Source organism: Mesocricetus auratus, unplaced genomic scaffold, assembly GCF_017639785.1.
Source record: "Mesocricetus auratus isolate SY011 unplaced genomic scaffold, BCM_Maur_2.0 Super-Scaffold_6723, whole genome shotgun sequence".
In the NCBI taxonomy this organism is placed as follows: Eukaryota; Metazoa; Chordata; class Mammalia; order Rodentia; family Cricetidae; genus Mesocricetus; species Mesocricetus auratus.
In genome coordinates this window covers 12,762,293-12,781,650 of record NW_024429183.1, presented here as the reverse complement: position 1 = coordinate 12,781,650, position 19,358 = coordinate 12,762,293, and the positions used below count along the sequence as shown (strand labels likewise).

Here is a 19,358-nt window from a genome sequence, read left to right as displayed (position 1 = left end):
TCCTGTGTGTTGCTAGCAAAACATCCTTTTCAGTTGGCCTGGAGTACTGCCTCTACTTTCCTCCTAGGTTTGGAGATCATTGGTAGTTTTTGTTATCTTGAGATGGAGTCTCATAGAATCCAGGCTTTCTTTAACTTGCTATATTGGTGAAGCTGGCCTTGAACTCCTAACCTTCCTGCCTCTATTTCCTAAGTGCTAGGATTAGAGATGTGTGCAGCATTCCCTGACTTTTGTCTTTGTTTTTTTCTTTTTGTGGTGCAGAGGTTTAAGGACCTCTTGCATGTTAGTAGGCAAGTTCTCTGTCACATCTAGAATACCCATTATTTTCTTTCTTTCTGAAAATTTATTAACATGTATTTATGTGTCTGGTATGTGTGGGGTACATGTGGGGGAGCAGGTGTGGGGGTCAGAGGACAACTTTGTAGAGTTGATTTTTCCTTCCTTCTGGAAGACTAGTTAGTGTTCTTATACTGATCCATCTCTCCAGCTCCAAAAATAAAGTCTTTTTTAAAAATTTTATTTTAAGCCAGGCGGTGGTGGCGCACGCCTTTAATCCCAGCACTCGGGAGGCAGAGGCAGGCGGATCTCAGTGAGTTCGAGGCTGGGCTGGACCGATAGCGTCCAAAACAATACAGAGAAACCCTGTCTCGAAAAACCAAAAAAAATTTTTTTTATTTTAGTATTATTTTATTATTATTATTTTTTTGTTTTTTTAAGACAGTGTTTCTTTGTGTAGCTTTGGAGCCTGTACTGAAACTCTGTAGACCAGGCTGACCTCGAACTCACAGAGATCCGCTTTCCTCTGCCTCCCCAGTGCTGGGACTAAAGGCGTGCGCCACCACTGCCAGGCTCAAAAATAAAATCTTAAAGGCAAAAAGCCAACTGGTGGTGCATGTCTTTAATTCCAGCATAGGAGGCAGAGGCAGGTGGATCTATCTGAGTTCAAAGCCAACCAGGTCTACAGATCAAGTTCCAGGACTAACTGGAACTTAGCCAAGGCTAAACAGAAAAACCTTTTCTTGAGAAGCAGAATGAAACAAAAAACAAAAACAAACAAAAAAATCACCTATGTTCCCTTTGGATATAGCCTTCATCTGTGCTTTGAAGTTTAGCAAGGTTTAGACTCATGACCTTTCTCCCATTGTTTCTTCCTACTAATTTGGAACTAAAAATGTAAACAGATATAAAATTGCTTGCTAGTGTTTTAAAGAAAGTTTACAGGCTGGTGTTTATAGGCCAGTGTTTACACATTGTTCTTCTGAACTAGTCATGTTCCACTGGGTGGTATTGACAATTGAGCTATATTTCCCTGCAAATTATGCTCTTTTGATTTTTTAAATTATCTAAATATCTTATTTGTATGGGTACTCTGCCTGTGTATATGCCTGTGCATCACTTTCATTCCTGGTACTTGTGGAGGCCAGAAGATGGTATCAGTCCCTGGACCTGGAGGAAAGGACAATTGTAAGCCATCATGTGGGTGATGGAAAATGAACCCAGGTCCTCTAGAAGGGCAACCAGTGCTCAAAATTGCTAAGAAGTCATTTCAACCCTCACCCCACCTTTTTTTAAGGTATGGAAACTGAACCACAGAGCCTCATGCATGCTAGGCAAGTGTATATCTGCCTCAGTCCTTTGTTTAGTTTTTACTTTGAGACAGGGTCTTGCTAAGTTGCTGCCCTAATTACTTTTTGCTGTGAAAAGACACCATGACCAAGGTAACTTATAAAAGAAAGCATTTAACTGGGAGCTTGTGGACAGTTTCAGAGAGCGAGTCCATGACCATTCATGACCATTATGGTTCAGAGCATGGCAGCAGACAGGATTGTTACTAGAGCAGTAACTGAGAGCTTATTTTATCTGCAAGTTGGAGGCAGAGAGAGGGGCACGGGGCCTAGTGTGGGCTTTGAAACTTCAAAAAGCACCCCAGTGACATACCTCCTAATCCTTCCCAAAACTGTTCCACCAGCTTGGGGACCTAACATTAAAATACATGAGCCTATGCGAGCCATTCTAGTTCAGGCCACCACACATTGCCCTGGCTTGGCTTGGCTTGGCTGGAATCCATTTGGTAGCCCAGGTCATCCTTGAATTTGAAGTCCTTCTACTTTAACCACTCAGGTCTTTGAGATTGTAGGCCTGTGCTGCTAGACCCAGCTGACAGACTATGTTTATTCCATTCTAGCTCTGATGTATGATCTGAAGGTTCCCCGATGGGACTTCCAGACTGGGAGACAGTTACGTACATCTCCTCTTTATGACCGGCTGGATGCTCAAGGAGCCAGATGGATGGAGAAACATGGATTTGAGAGGCCAAAGTACTTTGTTCCCCCCAATAAAGGTAAGAAGTGTCTGTTTGTCTCTCTCTTTTTTTTCCCCTTCTTTTTTCAAGACAGGGTTTCTCTGTATTGCTTTGGAGCCTGTCCTGGAACTCACTCTGTAGATCAGGCTGGCCTTAAACTCAGAGATCTACCTGCCTCTGCCTCCCAAGTGGTGGGACTAAAGGTGTGTGCCACCAACACCTGGCATGTCTGTCTCTTCTTTTTGAGATGGAATTTCACATTTTAACCTAGAATGGTTTATTTCAGGTTGGCTTTGAATCACACCTCTTATTTCAGCATCGTAAGTGTTGGGGTTATAGGTATAAGCCACCACGCTGGGCTTTGTGTGTGTGTGTGTGTGTGTGTGTGTGTGTGTGTGTGTGTGTGTGTGTGTGTGTTGGGGACTCAAATTCAAGTTCTCATGCTTGCATAGGCACTTTAACTACCAAGCCAATTCTTAAAACTGGTAATTAGTAAGTACATATAACTAGGATGTATTCCTGGAAGAATTAAAAATAAAATCTTGTAGGCTATAACAAAATATACAGGGGACTCTTTAGTGTCAAAACCCTTCCTTCCTACCTTGCTTTTTCTGTTTCATAGACCTTCTTGCATTGGAGCAGAGCAAGACTTTCTACAAGCCAGATTGGTTTGATATTGTGGAGTCTGAAGTCAAGTGCTGTAAGGAAGCTGTGTGTGTCATTGACATGTCTTCTTTCACAAAGTTTGAAATAACTGTAAGTATTTGGGAACCAAAACAGCAGGGTGAGAAACATTTTCTACTTATTGAATACTTGTCTTTCTTTTCTTCTTTCTTTCACTTATTTTTCATGATGTTTTTAAATTTTATGTGTATGGTTATTTTGTATGAATGTATGCCTGCACACTGTGTGCATGTAATGCCCGAGAACACCAGAAGAGGGCACTGGAGTCCCCGGGGATTGGAGTTACAGATAGCTGTGAGCTGTTAAATGGGTGCTGGGAAGTGACCCAGGTCCTTTGGAAAAACAGCCAGTACTCTTAACCACCAAGCCGTCTCTCCAGCCTCTAAGTGCCTTGTATAGGGGGAGGGGCAGGGTTTCTCTGTGTAGTCCTGATTGTCCTGGAACTTGCTCTGTAGACCAGGCTGGCCTCCCACTCCCAGATCTGCCTGCCTCTGCCTCCCGAGTGCTGGGATTGGATTAAAAATCCCAGCACTCGGGAGGCAGAGGCAGGCGGATCTCTGTGAGTTCGAGGCTGGGCTGGACCGATAGCCTCCAAAACAATACAGAGAAACCCTGTCTCGTAAAAACCAAAAAAAAAAAAAAAAAAAAAAAAATGGTGAGCGCCACTAGGCCAGCAAAGATTTTTTATGTATATGGGTGTTTTGTTTGCATGTGTATCTGCATATGAGAAGAGGCCATTGAATCCCATCTGACTCTCCTTGTAGATGGTTGTGAGTTGCCCTCTGGGTGCTGGGATTTGAACTCAAGACCTGGAAAAGCAGTTAGTCTCTTAACTACTCTACCATCTCTCCATCCCCAAATGCCTATATTTCATCTGCTACTTGAAAACTCGTTGTGAAAGAACTAGAACATTTTAGTGGTTCATCTGTATAATATTTTTCTGAAGTTTTAGCTCCTGTAACATAGTTTTTAATTTCCCTAGAATGCTCCATTTCTCCTAAGTACTGATGGTTAACTTTCCTCATGACTTTTTTTGTTTGTTTGTTTTTTTGAGACAGGGTTTCTCTGTGTAGCTTTGGAGCCTGTCCTGGCACTTGCTCTGTAGACCAGGCTGGCCTGGGACTCACAGAGATCCACTTCCTCATGATTTCTTATGGGGAAGTAATCTGCAAATACTGTCATGTGGCTGTTATATCATTGAATTTTCTCAGCAAGGTGTAGTACTGGATGTTTATGCTGCTAGGTTATCCTGTGTTTACGGTCCCTGTCTTACCCCTTTACTTACAGTCCACTGGTGATCAGGCATTAGAAAGTCTGCAGTACCTTTTCTCCAATGACCTGGATGTGCCAGTAGGCCACATTGTACACACTGGCATGCTCAATGAGTGTGGAGGGTACGAGAATGACTGCAGCATTGCACGCCTGAACAAACGCAGGTGAGTCGAGCTTCCATCCCTTGCTGCTCCTTCCATTAAACTGATACTTCAATAGTTCTCTAGGACTCAGAAACTGATTCAGAAACTCCTATCTTAGTCATTAGGCAGCTGTAAATAAAACTGCAGAAGCAAACAGAAAGGAGAAACTGAAGTTGGGTGGTTCATGCCTATAATGTCAGGTGTCTAAAACAGGTTTACTACAGGTTTGAGGCCAGCTTGGGCTACATGAGGAGTTGTAGGCTAGCTTGGGCTATAAAGTGAAACTAACTCTGTCTAAAAACACAACACAAAACCAGAAGTTTTATTATGTAATACTGGGTGTAGAAGTTAGCTACCCTAATGGGAGAAAAAAAATTTGGGGGGGTTTGTTGTTGTTGTTTTTCAAGACAGGGTTTCTCTGTGTAGCTCAGGCTGTCCTGGAACTCTCTCTGTAGACCAGGCTGACCTTGAACTCACTGAGATCTGCCTGCTTCTGCCTCCTGAGTGCTAGGATTAAAGATGTGCCCCACTGCCAACAGGCTCAGGAGAGAATTCTTCATGAATGTTATGTCTCTGTAATTTTGCTGTTACTGGTATAGAATCTATAATGGTAAAATAGCCCTCCTTGAAAGGTTAGAGATTGTTTCCAAGAGTTCTCAGTGGGGCTTTGAAACTACCTGAGAACTTAGTTGGTTTTTGATTATTCTTCTGCATTTTGGTTTTGATTATTTTTTTGGGGGGGGTCTCATTTTCAGTTTCTTCATGATCTCTCCAACTGACCAGCAAGTCCACTGTTGGGCCTGGCTTAACAAGTATATGCCAAAAGACAGCAACTTGCTGCTAGAGGACGTCACCTGGAAATATACAGGTAATCAGTCTTCTGAGGCTAGCCAAGTAAGGAAGCAGATCCAGATTGTCTCTATGCTATGTATAACTTACTTATATATGACTTGTACAAATGAGAGTCAGAATTAACGGTAAAGAGACACTCTAGGGCTGAGGTGATGATTCAGTAGTTAAGAGCACTTTCTATTTCTTGTAGAGGACCAAGGATTCTGTTCCCAGTGCCTACAGGGTAGCTCACAACTGCCTGTAACCCCAGTTTCAGGGGATCTGATGCCCTCTTTTGGCATTCCATGTGTATATGCCTACATGTACATATACATAAATGGAGACAAAACACCCATAGACATAAAAAAAAATATAAAAAATCTTTGGGGCTGGGGAGAGATGTCTCAGTTAGGAACACTGACTGTTCTTCCAGAGCACCCTGGTTCATCCACATGGCAGCTCACATCCAGCATCCTCTTCTGGCCTCCATGGGTACTGCATACATATGGTACACAGACATATGTAAAACATCCATGTTCATAAAATATGCATGCCTTTAATCTCAGCACTTGGGAGGCAGAGGCAGGTGGATCTCTGAGTTCTAGGCCAGCCTGGTCTACAGAGTGAGTTCCAGGACAGCCAGGCAAAACCCTGTTTTGAAACTCGCCCCCTCCCCAAACATCTTCAAATGAAAATAAGACATGCATATATACATATATGCCATATATATTTTTTTCTACAAATTGACTTTGTGTGTGTGTTCCAGCCTTGGGAAACACATGGTGGAAGGAGAAGACTGACTTGCATTCATCCCATTGAACCCATTCATCTCACCAGGCCTTTATTCTCATTAGTAGCAAATTATGATTAACTAATTGCTTCTAGCTTTGGAAACTACAGAATATTCTCGAACACTAATTGTGTACTAGCCTGTACTAGAGCAGTTAGTGTAGTTCTGTCATATGCATCAGAGTCTAGGCTGGGTAGACAGTTCTCTAGGTACTGATTTGGTATTGGGGCTGCTTCCATCATGTAGGAAGAGAAGGAGAACTATACAGTACTGGTATATGGCCAGCCTTGGAGGTGTCCTCTTAGCTAGGCCTTGTTCTCATGACCCTAGTCTCACTGCAGAGAAGACCACCATATTGGTGAAGAACCACACTAGCCAGGCTCTTCACATCTGCCAGTCAGCAGCTTCATTTAGCAGGTCTGTCAGCAGAAGTGTGTGTGCAAGAGCCCAGGTACTTGCCATTTGAACCTTAGGTTCCTAAGTAAAGGAACACTTTCGTAAGTCTCATCAGTTCTATACCAGAGAGCTGTTACCTCTAACAGGGCTGGGACATTCCTATTTTCAACGTGGCTGGAGATGAATGCCTCCTGAATGTCTAATCCTGATACTGAGACCTTCCTCCTTTATTTTATACCTCCCTAATGCTGGGATTAAAGGCATATGATACCAGGTGCTGAGACCATTTCTTTAGGACTGGTTAGTCTTGTGTAGATCTGGGTGGCCTTGTACTCACAGAGATCTGTCTACCTCTTAATCCTGAGTTCTAGGATTAAAGGTGTGTATCATCACTGCTTGTTCTCTATAGCTTGAAGCTGACTTTGTTTTTCTGAATCCTCTGGCAAACTTTAATAAATCATAAATAATACATCACCACAGTGGTGATTAGTGTTAATGCCTATTTGACAAAAATTTAGAATCACCTGAGAGATAAATGTACATGCCAGTGGGGAATTACCATATCAATAGGGGTAGAAGGAACCACCCAGTGTGGGCAGCACCATTCCCTGATGTGGATCCTGGAGTGTATAAATGGAGAAAGTGAATTAAGCAATTAACAGCATCCATTTGTCACTGTTACTCAGTTATGGATGTCATGTGGCCAGCTGCTTCAAGTTTCTAATGCTTTGATTACCCTCACATGATGGACTGACTTTGAACTGTGAATTAAAATAACTGTCCTTTAAGTTGCTTTTGCCAGTGTATTTTATCACAGTAGTAGGTAAAGAAACAAGGACAGTGGGCAAGCTCAGAAGAGACCCTTTGCATTGGCTCAGCTGTTCCTCTGGAGAGGCTGGACATCTCTTGTTCTTTTCCATATAGCCCTCAATCTGATTGGCCCTCGGGCTGTGGATGTGCTGTCTGAATTGTCCTATGCCCCTATGACTCCAGACCACTTTCCAACTCTGTTTTGCAAGGTAGGTGCTAGTAATCTAAACTTATGTTTGTGATGGGAGTCTCATGTAGTGCATGCTGATCTCAAAACTTGTTATGTAGCTGAGGGTGACCTTATACTTCTGACCTTGCCCAAGTGCTGGGATTGCAGATGTGTATGTACTTGGCTTATGTTTGGTTATATAGTGCTGAGAATCAAACCCATGGCTCCATGTGTGCTAGGCAAGCACTGTACCAGTTGAACCACATCCCTAGCAGAAGTTCTTTTTTTTAAGTGTTAGAGATATTTCTTCTATAGTGGTGGTAGGTTCCTATTCTTAATATGGCGTTAATACTTACATAGTGTTTTGACTTTTATTAAGCAATCAAAATGACCAAGATTCATTTTTTACTTTTTAAGCTTGCTGTGTTTAATAAGGATCAGGCTATTCTCTGAAATAGATCTGACTTATTTGAAAGTCAGATCTGTATATTTATTGGCTTCTGTAGCAGTTGGATTAAACTTTTAAGTAAAAGAGATGAACAATGAACAACAAAAGATAAAGGTAAACGCACATTGAAGTCAGATTCTTTCTCCCTATATTTGCTGCTTTTGTTTTTATACACATATTAACTTTTATACATGTGCCATCTTCAGGGAAGAAATGGGATAGCTGAACCCTAAACAACCTACTCTAGTTGTCTGACACACACTATAACTGAATAACTGAATGCTTTCCGGGAAGCAGTCACATAGCTAATTGGCAACTTGTAACATGCATCTGCTCAGCCATCAGTGGTGGAGGCTCTTGGAAGTTCAAACCTGAGTTGAGACGTTCATAGCAAATTGTTTAGCAGTTTCTTCTGTTCTCCCAGGCAGAGAAAACGTCATGTTAGTGAGCAGATCCCTCCTCAGGCTTGTCTGGACTTTAAAGAACAATCCAACCCATATTCCATTGCCTGGCAAATGCCATGGCTTGTCAAAATTCCTATGGAAGAGACTTGTTTCAGTGCTGTCTCAGACTTAACCACTTCCCTCCATAGAGCAACAATTATATCAGTGTAGCTTTTAAGTCTCCGGTCCCAGAGTAGATGAACTGTGTTCTGTGGGCATTGTCCTTTTTGTGGCAGATGCTTAATATTTGCTTTTAAAGTCCATCAGAGAGGACAGTTGATTGATCTTTATTGTTCCTGATGCTACTTGGCTAACTCAAGTGGTTTAACAAGATTTAGTAAAGAAAAGTATTTTGTACTTAGCAAAGAGTATGCCACACTTCTCACCATCAGCTTACCTGAAACTGGAAGTGGTAATGTTCTGAAGAAGAGATGTGGAGGCTGTGTCCAGTCTCAGGATGAAATGTGCGTTCCTTGGTCTGTATCACTTTTAGGATCCAACAGAGGGTGGGTACTGACTGGCACTGAGTCTCCTGACTAGCGAGGAGGGACTGGTGCTGACTACTTTGCTTTTCTTTGCAGGAGATGAGCGTGGGCTATGCAAATGGGATCCGAGTGATGAGTATGACCCACACGGGAGAGCCAGGCTTCATGCTGTACATCCCCATAGAGGTGAGAGGGTGTCTGGACAGGGCTGCCAGCTTCCCAGAATTCCTAAGCATTGCCAGGTTTGGAGTACTGTGTCCCATCAAGTCCTGGGTAGGCTACAGGAAAAAAGTTTTACCATTTTTAACAGTTAATGTTGAAGAGATACATTCATTTTAAAACTAAGAACTTGAGGGAGCACTGAATGCCTGGTTCTGTCTCTGCACCTACTTGATGTCTCATAGCCATCTGTATCTCTAGTTCTGGGAGGTAAGATGCCCTCTCCTGACCTCCATGGGCACCAGGCACACACATAATACAAATACATACAGGCAAATCACCCATGTACAAGGGATAGGAATAAAATGTTTAAACATCTTTAAAAAATAAAGACTTGGCTGAGGATGTAGTTGTTTTTCTAGAATGTAAGTCATTGATTTGATCCCCAGAACTCTATCAGCTGGGCACAGTAACACCTGCCCATAATCCCAGCACTTTGAAGGTGGGAAGCAGGAGTGTCAGTCTAGTGTGGGATACATGAGACTCTAGGGATCTCAAATATCCATACACAGTGGTAAGACAGATAACTCAACTGTTAAAGGCTAGGCTCACACCCAAAATGTCAAACACCAGCATATCTTTTCTCAACTTAACTTATGAAATCAGTTATAGATAAAAACTGATTATCTCCATCTAACTAGCTCCTATCAGTTAACAAGAACCTACTGTAGTAGTAGTACTCTTACTAATTTCTAATCAGTGATTTTCATGCATGTGCAGAGCTCCTAGCACCTTTTGAGGTTCTTGTTGGTTTTGAGACAGAGTTTCTCTGTGTAGCCCTGGCTGTCCTGGAACTTGATCTGCAGACCATACTGGCCTCAAACTCAGAGATCAGCTTGCCTCTGCTTCCCCAGTGCAGAATTAAAAGTGTGTGTCACCTGCCTATGATTTTTTTATATTAATTGATCTTGGGGGTCTCAGTATTATAGCCCAGGCTGGCCTAGAACTCATGATCCTGGGTGCTAGGATTATAGATGTGTACTAACATGTCTGGTTTTGCCAGTGGAGTTTAACTTCCCTTATAAATGAAGCAGAATGAAATTGAAAGTCAGTCTGCAGAGCTGACAGTCTTTCCATCCACCCTGTACCATCTTGCTTCTTAACTGCCGTGTTTTCTGGAGCACTCATTCTTGCTAGTCTTGGAACATGGGTAGATAGGCCACTGCTCTGCTGTCTAATACTTTGCTTCCCTTCTGGCATGTTCTTCCCCATAAAGACATCTCTAAGCTTACTAATATTCCCTCCCAAAACACACACACACACACACACACACACACACACACACACACACACACACACACACACACACACACGATTTATTATTTTTATATGTATGTGTGCCTGAATTTTATGTGTGGTACACATGTGTGTTCAGGGCCTGAGGAGGCCAGAAGAGGGTGTGAGAATTCCTGGACCTGGAGTCACAAATGGTGGTGAACTAATGGAGAGCTTTGGAAGAGCAAGTGCTCTTACCTGCTGAGCAGTCTCTCCAGCATTCATATCATTTTGTTGTTGCCGTTTCATTGAGATAGGGCCCTACAATATAGCTCTGGCAGTCCCGGAACTCATTATGTAGAATAGGCTGGCCTTGAATTTAAGGAGACCCCTGCTTCTGCCTTCTCAGTGCTGGGATTAAAGGCATGCACCACCTCCACCCAGCCCATGCTTCCTCTCTTACACCACAGTGCACTATTGGTCTTTTAATTTATGTAGTTAGTATATTTGTATGTGGGGGCATACTTGTGTCAAAGTTGATAAATTTTGAGAATTGGTTCTCTCTTGTCACTTTGTGGGATCCAGGGATCAAACTCTAAGTCCTAACATGGGGGCACAAAAACCTCAACCACTGAGCCTGATCTTTGGTATCAATTTAGTTGTTCATTTCTCCCCCACCACACACACTTTAAAAAAAAAAAAAAAGGTAGAGCTAGCCAAGCACTGGGGGTGAGGGTGGGGTAGGGAAGCAGAGGCAGGTGGATCTCTGAGTATGAGGCCAGCCTTGACTATAGAGTAAATTCCAGAATAGCCAAGCCTATACAGAGAAACGATCTTGAAAAACCAAAACAAACAAATGAAAAAACAAGGTAGGGCTTATTTTGATTCACAGTTTGAGTATGGTCCACTGAAGAGTTATGGTGGCAAAATTGTGTGTTTTGCCTGTATGTATATGTAGTGCCCATGGAGGTCAGAAAAGGGCATTGGATCTCTTGGGATTGGAGTTAAAGATGGTTATAAGCTGCCATGTGAGTGTTGGGAATTGAACCCAGGTCTCTGCAGGAATAGCAAGTACTTGTAACCCCTGACCCATCTCTCCAGCTCCTCTACTTTTTATATGTGATACTTTTTCCTGTGTTGTCATTTGATACATGGTATGAAGTTGTTTTTGCATGTGTATTGAACCAAGAGTCATATGCGTGCTAGGCACATATTCTACCACTGAGCTTTGTAACTGCTAGGAAAGCTGTTTACCAACTGAGCTGCAAGTCTTCAGCAGCTTCAAGGCTTTATTTTTAAAATATGAATGTGTCTGTTCAAAATTAACTGTTAAAAATGATAAAACCTGTTTGCTGCAGCCTACCCAAGAATCAGTGGGATGCATCTTTCCAATTAATTAGGAAGGAAATACACTGCTTGCTAACTTTTCTTCTGTTCATATAGTATGCTCTGCATGTCTACAATGAAGTGATGAGTGTTGGACAGAAGTATGGAATCCGGAATGCTGGGTATTATGCTCTTCGAAGTCTCCGAATTGAGAAGTTTTTTGCCTTCTGGGGGCAAGATTTAAACACCCTCACCACCCCACTGGAATGCGGAGGAGAGTCTCGAGTGAAGTTAGAGAAGGTATTGTTTATCCAGATACCCCCTTGTGCCTCTCAGTTGAGCAGTGTGATTTGTCTGGAATAGGAAGAGCTGAATAAATAAAGAAGAGCAGGAAAGACAGGGAAGTGCCAACATTGTACTGCCCAGGAAGTGGAGGACACTGGATACCACAAGTATTTATCTAAGTTAGTTATCTTATAGCCAGTTGCCTTTTAACTTTTAATTATGTGTCTGTGTGTATGTCTGTGTGAGGGTATGCATCTAAGTGCAGTTGCCAGGAGGGCGCTGGGAACTGAGCTTGGGTCCTCTACAAAAACTCATGTATTCTTAACTTCTGAGCCATCTCTCCAGCCCCAGGCATTATTGTTTTAAAACTGTAGTTCAATAGATTATTGCATGAATTCTTTCCCACTTCTGAACCTCATCCAGTGTCCTGTCCTCTTGGCGTCTCAGAAGCAGCAGTTTGTTTTTGTTCTAGAGTATAAGCGTGGCACAAGTATGCCAGTGTATGATTTCCTCTGCCCACCTTTAACGTAGACGGTGTTAAATTAGCACCTTGCTTTATTTACAAGTTTATTTAAGCAGTTCCCTGTCAGTACACCTGTAGTTTGTTTTCTTTCTTTTCTGAGACAGGGTCTCACAATATAGTCCTGGCTGGCCTGGAACTCAGATCCACCAGCCTCTCTACCTCTCAAGTGTTGTTGCCATCATGCCCAGCTATAGTATTCTTTTTTACCTCTACATATAATTAGATGTAGAAAATTATGCCGGTGTTGGTGGCACATGCCTTTAATCCCAGCACTCGGGAGGCAGAGGCAGGTGGATCTCTGAGTTCCAGGCCAGCCTGGTCTACAGAGTGAGTTCCAGGACAGCCTCCAAAGCCACAGAGTAACCCTATCTTGAAAGACAAAAAACAAACAAAATAATTACATGCAATATTTTTTGTGCTGTGAAAGTGTAATAACTCATTAAAATGACAAGTTTGTTCAGCTGTATGTATAACTATATGCATTGGTACATACATACGCATGGACTTTTAGTTGGAAATACACCAAGGTTACCTCTAACTTTGTGGAGCTGGTACTTTGCTGCCACCTTTATATGGGTTCTGGGCCTCTAACTCAGGATTCTAGGCTTTGTATGATAAGAGCCTTTCCCTGCTGAGCCATCTTGACATCCCTTTAGTAAGTAGTCTTGATTAATTATTCAATTTCCTTTTCTAATATTTGTTGTTTCATACAGGCTTGTGATTGAAATCTGTTCACAGCAGTATGTACTTTTGCTGCTACAAAAGTTCTTTGGTGTTTCTGTTGTGGATGCAGATTTTTCACAATGCCTCCAACATCGTTTTCTAAAAGCAGGAGTGGAGGTCTCTGTGTGCTGCGTTCCATTGCACTTACCCTGCTGCTCCCGCCTTGAGTGCCAAGGGCCATCATGTGGACTGGTAGCTCAGGCTTTTCCCCTTTTTTCTTTTCAGGGCATAGACTTCATTGGTCGGGATGCCCTGCTGCAGCAGAAGCAGAATGGGGTGTATAAACGCCTTGCTATGTTCATCCTGGATGACCACGACACAGACCTAGACTTGTGGCCTTGGTGGGGAGAACCCATTTACCGGAATGGGAAGTATGCTGGCAAGACCACCAGTAGTGCCTATAGCTACACTCTTGAGCGCCATGTATGCCTGGGTTATGTACACAATTTTTCTGAGGACAATGGGGAAGAGCAGGTGGTGACAGCGGATTTCATCAACCGAGGAGAATATGAAATTGACATTGCAGGACATCGGTTTCAGGCCAAGGCCAAGCTCTACCCAGTTACCTCCTTTTTTACTCACAAGCGTAGAAAGGATGATGTGGAGCTGAGTGACTTTCATGGGAAATAATGCCAAGTAATGCAGTCTCCTTTCTCCCATCCTCGTGAGGAGCAGCATTCTGGGAACTTTTTTCTCTGTCCCTGTCTCCTTACTAAAGGTACCTTTGTCTTCTCTCTTAACGTCAATGGCCCGCTTTACACTTTTTCCTTGAAAGCCATTTTTGTCCTCCCATTTCCTTTTCCTTTGCTGTTGCCCCTCCTGACAATCCAGGCTCTTTTCGTCCCTCCAGAGACTCACATTCCCACAGTGGAAGGCAGGAGTCACTTGTGGAGTTAAGGTGACAAACTCATGTTTAAATTCATCTTAAGGCAAGTTGGCATTACTCGAGTCATGTGCTGCTCTTGGTAGACTGCTGTGTCTGGTGTGCCTGGGAGCAGCACGCACCGCAAGCAGGCAGAAGGCTCTGTTTCACTGTGCTGCCGGTTACCACCTGATACCTCTCAACCATCTACCTCACTGATGAGAGGGATTGCACGGACACTGTCTGCTCTGTGGGAGGGACAGTAGTTAGCCTGGCCTCTCCAACTTTGTTCTTGGATGTTTGGGCCGGGGCAACCTGCCTGCAGTTCTCTTTATTTTCTGCTATTTTGTATAATGAGGTTGGTTGTTTTTTAGCTGAGTAAACAAGTATGCCAGTATTTGAAAGGAAAAAACCAAACCAAACCCATGTTGCCTTTGGTGTTGCTTTTCTCAGCAGGAGCGGTGTGAACTCAGATGTCGAGTTCCTACTGTTAGAAGAGTGTTGCTTTTCTTTCGGCTACTCATAGGTCAGCTAGCTATCCCTTCTTGATTTTCTTCAGATGGCTTCTCGCCTCACCTGTGCCTTGTGTAGCCTGCCTATGACCTCAACATTCATTCCTATCCCTTTAGAAGAGGGAGAAGGGATTAGGTGGGTTGTCTTGGGTGAGTAAGTAAACCATGCTGTTCGTACATGGTTCCAGAGAGCTACCAGAGACTCAAGTTTTACATCTGGCATGAACAAAGCCACACAGAGATGGCCATTGAGAGCTGTAAGTACAATGCAGGCCAGAGACTGCTTCCCATCTTTTCTTTACAGGTTCCACCCCCTCCCCCACAGAACCTTTGGAATAGAAAGTGACTGGGGCACCCACCAAATGCACTACACAATTCAGTGATACTGCTGTTTTCATTCTGTGATATGGTTTCCTCATTGGAGCTCAGGCTGGCCTCACATTTGCAGTGCCTTTGCTTTAGTCTCCGGAGTACTAGGACTCAGGTGTTGTGACAGTCTGTTTTCTGAAAGTGAAACTTGGATGTGACAGGCTATGCTATGTAACACCAACACTTAGCTTTCTCTTGTATACAAACTGACCTAGTCTGGATTTGAGAACCTTTAATTCAACTGTAGTTCTCAGTAACTTGGAAGCATTGGTTCTGCTAAATTTACATTAATAGAAATCTTTCATTTCTTTAGAGCAGCTCAAAATTCCCAAGTGTCTCTTTGGCATTACTGTAGGGCCTGTTATCCATTCAGACTAGTTCTTTTTGCACTTTTCTTGTTATTTTCTCCAGATAGGCCACTCCTACTTGGCTTCTGACAAAATTTAATTGGTTTATTAAAAGGGCACAGTCAGAGTTTAGTGTGAGGGGAGATTGCTATTTTGGAGGATATGTGTATTTAATGAGACGAGAGGCACTGTTTCTAGGCAAAGGGAAGAAAGGAGACATGCGGGTTGGAGAGATGGCTCAGAGGTTAAGAGCACTGACTGCTCTTCCAGAGGTCCTGAGTTCAATTCCCAGCAACCACATGGTGGCTCACAACCATCGGTAATGAGACCTGGTGCCCTCTTCGGGCCTGCAGACATACATGCAGGCAGAATACTATATGTTAAATAAATAAATAAATCTTAAAAAACAAAAAAAAGAAGAAAGGAGACATGCTTCACTAGAAAGCTTCGAGGCAGCAGCAGCAGGAACAGTGGAGATCAAGAGCCGGCCTGGGCTGACCTGTGAAGCTGGAGTAGAGACGCGCTGCTCTTTCATGTGCAGCTGTGACGATCCCGTCTGTGAAGGAAAGCTTAGTTGGAATTAAATACAAAAGAAAATTTTGACCTATGTGTTGATAGTAAAAATGTGGTAGCAAACTTGCTCTTTAACTGTCGGAAGTGTTACCACTTTGCTTCCAAATGGGGAGGAGGGTGGCACCTTCCAAAACAGTAGTAGTTTAAAATTGGGCATAGTACACCATTCAAATACATACGGATGTCATCTAGAGTATTTTCAGCATAGACTGATTCCTTCCTGCACTTGTTCATCTCTGGCTACTTAATTAACTGTCCTTTCTAAGTAGGCGGGAACTGCTGTATTTAAAATTACACAGCAACTTTCTTGGTAAATCTTCAGCTAGAAGTTGTAGCTGTTGCTGATATCAGCCCTTTGAGCTTACAGAAAGTGCTTATCTTGCTGGGAAGGCGTTAGAGGGACTGAGAGTGGGGTACATGGGCCTATTTAGAAATGCCTCCCCCAGGGGCTCATGGTCCTATTCCTTCAACTGTGATTAGGTGTTGGGTTTTCTGTGCTGCCGCTTGTTTACTGTGTACTCCAAAACAAACTTACATTAGGCGCAAAATACATCCTTAAGAGTTTCACTTGGTCCATTCAAACATAAATAATGCAAATCTTACTTCCCATTTTGCCCTGATACAAGTGCTTTAAATAGACAGATCTCTTCCACTAACCCTGAAGTTTTTCTTATGCTTCTTGTTATAAGCACCTTAGATAGTCGAGGGGACCATTTAACCTAAAACACCTGACCCACCAGTGTTGGTAGAGCATTCTGGACTCTTCAGGAACAAATGCAGGTTGTTAACAGAAATACTAGGTCTAGAGCAGTGGCTCTCAACCAGTAGGTTCCAAGGGGTCAAATGACCCTTTCACAGGAGTCGTTGCCTAAGACCATCGGAAAACACAGATGTTTACATTCATAACAGTGCAAAGTTGCATTTGTGAAGTGGCAACGAAAATAACTATGGTTGGAAGTCATCACGAAATGAGGAACTGTACTAAAAGGTCACAGCATTAGGAAGGTTGAGAACCACTGGTCTAGAGGCATTTGAAAATCCACAAAGAACAGTCACTGTACATCTTCAGTTGTGTGACATTTCCAACTCTTAGACAGTGGGGCTACCTTGGCTTACCTTGTATGACAGTACTCTCAGGGGGTAGCCTGTTAGCTGTAAGGGATTGTAAACGCTTCAGCTTTAGATGATAGATTCTCCAATCTGTTGTCACATCTACTTTCCAGAGATGAGGCATTCCATGTTCTCTTTGATTGTGGTAGCAATGAAATCTTCTTTAACAAGGTAACAAAGTATATTAAAGGCCTAAGGTTGGGCGTTTTCTGTGAACCTTCTTGAACGATCTATCATTAAGGCTTTCTTTTCCTCTTACTTGTTCTTTACACATGCAAGGCCTGTTTCTCAGTACTACCATAGTCATTTGAAATATACTCAAGCTTGTAACAGAGAGTTCCCTTCCATGTATAGGTACTGAGCTTACAAAAAGGGACAAGGAGAAACAGCTTGGTTAGTCTTAATTATAAGCACACCTCGCTGAAATTTTAGTTCTTCCTATGTCCCTATAGGGTCATCTAACACAGTACTAAACCCAATTTCTGTTAAGTCTCCAAGAGCCCATTTATGCAACAGTGGAGTACAAGCACTGCAGCTTGCCTTCTGTTGGGAAGTATGCTAGCTCTGGCCTCTCTCTGTGTCCCAAAAAAGTAACTAAATATGAAAAGCAGACTTAGAGATTTTAGTATTATACTGCCCTGTCTTTGGATTTGGGTGGCAGTGGCAATATGAGTTACAAATAGCAGGAATTGCTAAAGGTTTGCTTTGCTTCACGAAGACTCACTGATTATCCTCTAGCTTATGAACACATTTGCTAGCATCTGAAAAGATCTTCACCGTCCTTATGCCTCACAGTATTGGTACTAGCCCTGGAAGACTGTCATGGAAGAGCAGTTACATCATCATGTTTGTAGGGATGAACTACAAATTTCATCCTTGTATATCCCTTACTTGGCCCGAGGTTACAGATTTATCATTTTAGGATAATGAAGAATGACTTGTCATTTTTCATTGTCTGCATCCCAACACCCCCATCTCACATGTTGGTAAATAGTACCATAGTGTCAAGACAATACAGGTACATTTTCTTTTTTTTTTTTTTTTGGTTTTACGAGACAGGGTTTCTCTGTATTGCTTTGGAGGCTGTCCTGGAACTCACTCTGTAGACCAGCCCGGCCTCGAACTCACAGAGATCTGTCTGCCTCTGCCTCCCGAGTGCTGGGGTTAAAGGCGTGCGCCACCAACGCCCGGCTCAGGTACATTTTCTTATGGCTGATGAATGCTCATCTTCTGCTTACATCTGTAGGCACATAGATTGAGAAGCTGGTGAGTAGGGAAGTGTGTCTGAGCTATAGCTATGCCTGTGTGCATGTCAGAAATGGCAAGTGAGCTGTGGGCTGCTTTGGCAGCACCTCTCCTCTTCCTCTGCCTCCATTACTTTTGGTCTCCAAGGTGCTGATCTGTAAGCCCCCCATTTTCATGTCAATATGGGGCTTTGTCCTGCAGTTCCTCAACAGTACCAACCAACAAGGCTGGCTCTCACACAGCTTTGCCTTCTCTTGGTATGTTAAACATCAGCATTTTCTCTGTAGAAGCTCTTGGTCTCTCTCGGCAACTGTCCACATCTGAATGATGATATACATTTTCCTCGTTTTAATTCACCTGTTTTTAATCTTTGCAAACATCTACCTCCTTGTCCTCTTGTCTGAAGGACAGATTACAAGAGGAGGGGGAGTTACCTTTATCATGTTTCAGAAGGTCTGTACCAGGATTTCCTTTGCACACCAAGATCTGAAGCTTAGAGTACTTCTCTCAGCCTAGTTCTAGTGCCTTACACTCCAGAGTGTCCGGTAGTGGGCCGAGGTGGGAAGAAAGCAGAATGTTCAGTCGGGGTTCTCATCATCCACATCAGCCCTCCTTCCTCAGAATAACCTGGGTGTGGGTAAAAAGTTCTGCAGCTCATTTCACTGGAAGCTTTTCTAGTTCATAATTAACTCTGATCAGTGCTTAAGAAACATAGAACACCACTGTAGTTACTATAGAGTTCTGTAAACTTGCATTTAGTGTGGTTCTGCTCAGCTCCTTTCTGTTCCTGTGTAGTGTCAGCATGTGGTCCTGAGGACATTCTAGATACTGGAGTAAATAAGAACTTTTCTCAATCGCAGACTCAGCTGACTTTGGACACATGGGGTAACTGTGCTTTTTAGGCCAGATTTCAGTTGAGATTTTCTTTTCATGTATAAGTTATATAAATGAATAAAAAGATGTTTCTGTTAACTATTGTTATTTTTATTTGTGAAATGTCCTTTAACTGGCTACAACATGTTGTTTGCCCACCTTCTCAAAGGCTAACACTGTTCATAAAACCATGTATACCTGTGATGTCAAGGGGCTTAGAAACCTGAACATGACCCATATGCGTGTAAGCAAGCCCACATCTGTGATCTCTTCCCTTGTAGTCTCCCCAGCTTTCATCAGTCTCTGACTCTGCATCTCTAACATGATTACTAAAAATCCATGCTTTTCATAATAGGCTTTTACCACTCAGAGTTAACAACTCCTTTAAGGCATAATGCAAAGG

The 19,358-nt window shown here is 42.8% G+C and overlaps 1 protein-coding gene across 3 annotated transcripts in view; it reads left to right on the top strand.

The window, feature by feature from the left end:
* Pdpr (pyruvate dehydrogenase phosphatase regulatory subunit) overlaps positions 1 to 19,054 on the top strand; it is a 46,463-nt gene extending 27,409 nt beyond the window's left edge. For all 3 annotated transcript variants that reach the window (XM_040736809.1, XM_040736816.1, XM_040736822.1), the window contains 8 exons: positions 2,186 to 2,341; positions 2,925 to 3,058; positions 4,274 to 4,422; positions 5,157 to 5,269; positions 7,343 to 7,437; positions 8,870 to 8,959; positions 11,651 to 11,833; positions 13,290 to 19,054. In XM_040736809.1, coding sequence (XP_040592743.1) covers positions 2,186 to 2,341; positions 2,925 to 3,058; positions 4,274 to 4,422; positions 5,157 to 5,269; positions 7,343 to 7,437; positions 8,870 to 8,959; positions 11,651 to 11,833; positions 13,290 to 13,694 — 1,325 coding nt within the window. In that variant the 3' untranslated portion in view covers positions 13,695 to 19,054. The remainder of the gene's footprint in view (positions 1 to 2,185; positions 2,342 to 2,924; positions 3,059 to 4,273; positions 4,423 to 5,156; positions 5,270 to 7,342; positions 7,438 to 8,869; positions 8,960 to 11,650; positions 11,834 to 13,289) is intronic.
* The last annotated feature ends 304 nt before the right edge of the window (positions 19,055 to 19,358 follow it).